General features: G+C 36.3%; 1 protein-coding gene across 1 annotated transcript in view; it reads right to left on the reverse strand.

The window, feature by feature from the left end:
- Nucleotides 1-3428: 3428 nt before the first annotated feature.
- Nucleotides 3429-5907, reverse strand: part of cldn7a (claudin 7a) — a 7579-nt gene continuing 5100 nt past the window's right edge. The window contains exons 2-4 of the mRNA XM_016570291.1: nucleotides 5027-5191; nucleotides 4697-4781; nucleotides 3429-4354 (exon numbers count right to left, since the gene is read on the reverse strand). Coding sequence (XP_016425777.1) covers nucleotides 4189-4354; nucleotides 4697-4781; nucleotides 5027-5191 — 416 coding nt within the window. The 3' untranslated portion in view covers nucleotides 3429-4188. The remainder of the gene's footprint in view (nucleotides 4355-4696; nucleotides 4782-5026; nucleotides 5192-5907) is intronic.

The raw sequence follows: 5907 nt of genomic DNA on the forward strand, positions 1-5907 counted from the left end.
ATAGACAACCAACAACTTGCGGCCGTTTTTTATGAATACACCTACCGAAGTACAGCAGCAGGAGGACATGTACGGCATGGCAGAAATGCCCGATCTCATGCCACCGGCAGGTGCATTACAACCCAGTCCAGTAATCCCGTACGACCACGGACAGGCAGGGAGAAACAGACCAGACCTCCTGTCCGCCCCACGAAGAATGCAACGAGCCCCCAAACTCGGACAGATCGGGCGGTCTACGAGAGGTGGGTTTGATATTAGGCTGTGCTATTATGTTACTCTACCATGTAGTCACTTTACAATATTTTTCCTTTCAAAATCCTTGATCTAAAACCAAAACTTTTAAATCAAAATATGTATTTAAAAATGTCCCTGGAGCCTCCCCAGAGCTGCACATCTTGGATGTTTACCCTCATTGAATCCAGCTGAATTAGCTAACTCATCAACTGGGTGCATCCAATAAGGGAAACTTCCACTATATATGCAGTCCTTGGGAAGCTCTGGGGAAAAAAATCCTGTTCTAATGTAACACATTCTAAAGCTTTCCAGCTACATTCGCAAAACTTGGTAAAGCTCTATATTTCTGTCCATACGTCCCCTAGTTACTACACTGAAATGGTTTGCAAGTCCCTTTTCTAGTTATCAAAAATAACTTTGAAGTACTAATTGTGACTAATGGTGCATTCAAGTCATGTAGGAAAGATTGTTTACAAGTTGAATACACATGAACATCACCAGAAAATCATAATTATGTGTGGAAAACTTTAAAATCAAGTTTGACACAATGTATGCAGCATCTGTAATAATGGTAAATTTGTTAAAAGTTGCATGTAAAAATACAGTAGCTTATTGTACAGTTATATAATGAATCAAATTACAGAACCTTCATAAATCTAATGGAAGCACCATAACTTGTGGCGTTCACTTGTTTCCACTCATATGATAAATGTCTTCTTTTGTTTTTACAGTGGTTATTGATGATGAGGACTTGGATGATATTATAAACAATAACAGAAGCTTCCCGGTTTCTCAGAGAGTATCACCTGTTGCCTGATGCATGGCTGACTGTGCCAAAGCTGTTAAGAGGCCAACACACCAAAGCAGGCCTACAGAATTGAACGAAAATCTCCCTCTCACATGTTCTCACTTGTCGGCACCTTTCACTGTACAGCTTTTAAGGCTTTCACCACTTCAAGGTCAAACAAGAGAACTGTGGACTTTGCTTCCTGTTCACTTTATGCTTGCCCATCACTTAACTGATGTCGTGCTTCTGTAGCACTGAATGATCCTGTCTGGTGTTCTCAGTTTTGGATGTTTCTTTCTTGATATGAAGATCTTGATGATCTCTAATGCAACAGGGCTATATTTATTAAATGTGCACTTTACTGCAGAATAAGAAAGCTAACCTCAGCAGGTTGGATTACTCATCTCCCAAAGAGGACATTTTCCTGTGAAACTCTGTTAACGTGTAACGTGCCATTTGGTAAGACCTGTGGTTACCTTGGTAACCAGGGCCTACCTTGAATTTCTCTGAATGACATTGGTTACTTGTTAATTTTAAGGATCTTTATTTGGTCACTGTTTTTATGTACATGTTGATTTTAGTTTGAATTGAAATAAGTACAATCTTGAATGCATACTGAGATGAACAATCAAATCTTCTAAACTGGTCTCAGATGTTGGTTGAAGTACGTTGCTCTTAAAAATGTTTTTAACTTCTAAATGTTTGCATGGAAATTAATGGATTTTTGTAAATTGTTTTGGGGGAATGCAGTGGGGTGGGAGTAATAAATTATGCATGAGTAACTTTATTGCATTTGTTAATGTTTGAATACAGGCTATTTGTAAAGGTGTTAGTGCTGTCAATAGATTAAAAAAAATAACTGATTAATCACATTTTTCTTTAAAGGGGTCATATGATGCTGCTAATGAAATGTGTTTATGCGGTTTAAGGTTCAAAAAACACATTTTCCACATACTGTACATTATTGTTTCTCCTCTATGCCCCGCCTTTCTGAAACGCAGCGATTTTTACAAAGCTCATCGGTCTGAAAAGCGAGGTGTGCTCTGATTGGCCAGCTATCCAGTGCGTTGTGATTGGCCGAATTCCTCAAGCGTGTGACGGAAATGTTAAGCTCTTACCATATTGTGATGCCGTGTCCAAGCGGCAACCTTCCGGTCTCTCTTGTGAAACCAACACGGAAGTGACTAAAACTGCAATTCATCGACTGGTACGCCCCTACCATACTGTGATGCCTTGTCCGGCCGGAGCGGCGAGACAAAACCAGTAAAACCCATTATAAACAAGGCATTTGTTGCATCCAGTGGGGACATAATTACGGATTATAATGACTTATACTGTGTTTTTACGTGTTGCATTGCGCCGTGTAAACATAAAACCACTGAGAAATGACAAACAACAAGCGCTACTCTACACTGCTCAAAACTCGCGTTTGAATCGTCAGTGGCAAATTCTTTATATATAAAAAACGTACTTACAGTCTGTGAGTCAGAACAGCCGGCATTGTAGTCTACAAGGATCAGGAAACAGTCCTCCATAAAATGTGCTGCACACATCTGGATATTTGGGTTAAACTGTTCTGGAACAGTGTTGTAAATACAACTTAACCACTGATTTCTAGTCGTGTCCTCTTTTGGAAGACCAAACAAAGTAGTTTCGCTTTCACAACAGAACACAGCGTCACACATGGCGGCCTTGAGTGAGCTGAGGCCGGGGGCTAGAGTGAGCGGCGGCCGGCGGATTCGATGAAGGAGCGGCCGGCTGACCCCTTTAATTAATCCCGATTAATTGAATATTAATGTATAAACAAGATAAAGATGGCATATTTTAAATGTGTTTAATGGCATCAATTATACTGGCATATTAATGAATATAAAAATACTGCTACAGATGTCTGCATTAAATGCATTTTCCCTCAGTTATAGCCATTAATTATAGTCATTCAGCATTATATAAAATGCCTGTGTTCACGGAGAGCTGCTTCACAGACAGCACACCAGTACTGAATTAAGTTCTCTTTTGTGTGTTCATATAGTCTACTATAACGCTAGCCAATGGATGGCAGGAAAAAATGGATGCTGCTTTAAATATTTTTAACACGTTAAACTGAAAAAGAAAACAAAAAAGCACAATTAACACGTTAATTTTGACGCCCCTAAAAGTTTTTTTTTTTTTTTTTTTTTACAATTTACAAAAATTACATTTTAGGACATTGCAGACTGGCATTACATTTTCTATTTGATCAGTGATCTTTATCGATGTTTCTTTTTGAAATTTTGAAAAAAAAAAAAAAACATATATTTCCATGTTTAAATTATATTCTGAATCTCAGATTTCAATATAGACTTACTGTATTTTTGTGTAATGCAAATTCACATTTGGAATGTGATTGTCTTTTTCAACCACAGGAATAATAACCAGCCTGTTACAATGAAAGCCAACTTTATTGAAAATAAGCATGTAAAACAAGTGTGTAAACAATAACTAACACTGCCATTATCATGAAACTTTTATAAGTAAAAGATATTTAGATAGGCTCATGGATGATAAAATGAACATGAGGTGGCGAGTTAATACTGCAATGTGTTAAGCAAATGAAAAAAAAAAAACATTATGTTCAGGATCTTTTTTGACCATCTGCAATTACATGAAATTACATAACAGTGGCTCAAATGAGTATTAAAAAGGTTAGCATTTCTGTGGGATAAATACTCAAAAACAAGCAAATCTTAAAAATAAAAAATCTGCCTCCATTTTGAGCAACACCTGCTTATTGTGTTGGTTATAGTGCTCCCTAGTGGGCACTTTGAAAACACCAACATATATGACCCACTACCCAAGTTTCTTTTCTTTGAAACAGAGAAACCAACCTAGTTGTTTTCTTCATTGAAACACTGAGGGCTCAAAGCAATCTGTGAGTGTTTGTACTGGCACTAGATTCCTACAGTCCTCCATTTCCAAAACTCCCAGAGAGTTTGTAAATACATTATCTATTTGAATTTTTGGACAACTGATTGCCCTTTTTATAATGGGACATTAGACAGTTTGTAAACTGTTGTCTTTCTCAGTGACAGCTGTTCATCCTTCATTATTCAGTTCATTATTTTGTTGAAGAAACTTTTCACCTTCTGAAGTTGGTGCAGTATCTGTCCAGTTGGGGGCAGTCTTGGTCACACATACTCTTTGTTGTTGCTGCTGGCAGACCGTGCAGAGTTACTTTTAGGATATTTTGACACTTGTTTACTTCGAGGGCAAGAGGCAGCCAACATGGCTCCACCGAGAACATCAAGAAATGACCCGCCCCAAGCAATGAAAATGGCTGCTCCAAACTCAAACCTAAAGAAAAAAAAAAAAAGAAAAGGTCATATGGGAAAAGTTGTGAAAATTATACATTATTATTATTATTTTGTTTTTACTCTATAATTGCTTTTGGCCAAAGTTCTAGAGTTTTTCTTAACCCTGTTCCTGGATGCTTCCAACACTGCACTTTTTTTAATGTTTCAATAATCGAAGCCACCCAATTTAACTCAACAACACTGGTAAGAAGTGCTCCAAGAACTGAGAGGGGTGTGTCAGATAAGGAAGACATCCAAAATGTGTCTTTTAGGGGGACCTCCAGGAACAGAGTTTGGACACTCTGCTCCACAAATTGTGCAAAGTAAAATTCCTTGTGCTCACTTGGTGTTGACTGGAGTGAAAGGGTTGTAGAAAGCTCGGATCACATTGTGGGCAAACCATGAGCATGCAACAACTGCACAGAGGGCTGTAGGAACAAAATACAGAAACTGTTTAAAAGAAGAAAAAAATTATAATACAGAAGATCTTTTTTTGTTTGCCAATATCTTCAAAGCATTAGCTAGTTTAGCATTAGCTACCCTGTTTTTTAATGATGTTCATTGACCCACAGACTGAGCAAAGACTGATGTTATATAAGAGCAGTTCAAACATGGTTCACTGTAAACTTGCATGAACAGTCTGTCTCAGTATCTCGCTCACACATACACTCACCTCCCACTAGCAGTATGATGCCCCCTGTCATGGCCGTGCGAGCCTTGCGAACTTTGTCATCAGCTCCACAAGTGGTGCACTTCATGCCCATGCAGGCCACACCAAGACCGGCAATGGACACAATGATACCCACAATCATCAAAGCACGGGTCGCTTGAAGATCACCTGCAGCAGACAGATAGAGAAGGACAGAGAAAGACAGTGCATTAAACAGATGCAGATTGTGCTTTTATTGAGAGTTTCTACACTAAAACTAGATGTTGAGATCTTAACAACTGTCAGTCATACAAATGGCCAAACCACCAGGAAATAGCTCTTAAATAAGTTTAAAATCATATATAATATTAAATGATAAATTAAATTGTACAAATTGTACAACAACCATATTGTAAATAATAATCATTTCTAAAATAATAATTTTCTTCTCAAAAACTGGATGTTGAGATCACAACAACCATATTATAAATAATAAAGAAAATAATTGAATATTATACAATATTTAATTATTTATTTATAGTGCTGTCAAACGATTAATCGCATTCAAAATAAGTTTGTTTACATAATATGTGTGTGTACTGTGTATATTTATTATGTATATATAAATACACATGCATATATATATATAAGAATTTTTTTTATGTTTATATATTAAATATATTTATAATATAAATTATATGAATAATTTAAGAATTTTTTTTTATGTTTATATATTAAACATATTTATATATGATATATATATATATATATGAACATAAATATATACATGTAAATATTTTCAAAATATATGCTGTATGTGTGTGTATTTTTATATACATAATAAATATACACAACACACACATATATTATGAAAACAAAAACTTTTATTTTGAATGCGATTAATC

Source organism: Sinocyclocheilus rhinocerous, unplaced genomic scaffold, assembly GCF_001515625.1.
Source record: "Sinocyclocheilus rhinocerous isolate Xijiao unplaced genomic scaffold, SAMN03320098_v1.1 scaffold831, whole genome shotgun sequence".
NCBI classification, from domain to species: Eukaryota; Metazoa; Chordata; class Actinopteri; order Cypriniformes; family Cyprinidae; genus Sinocyclocheilus; species Sinocyclocheilus rhinocerous.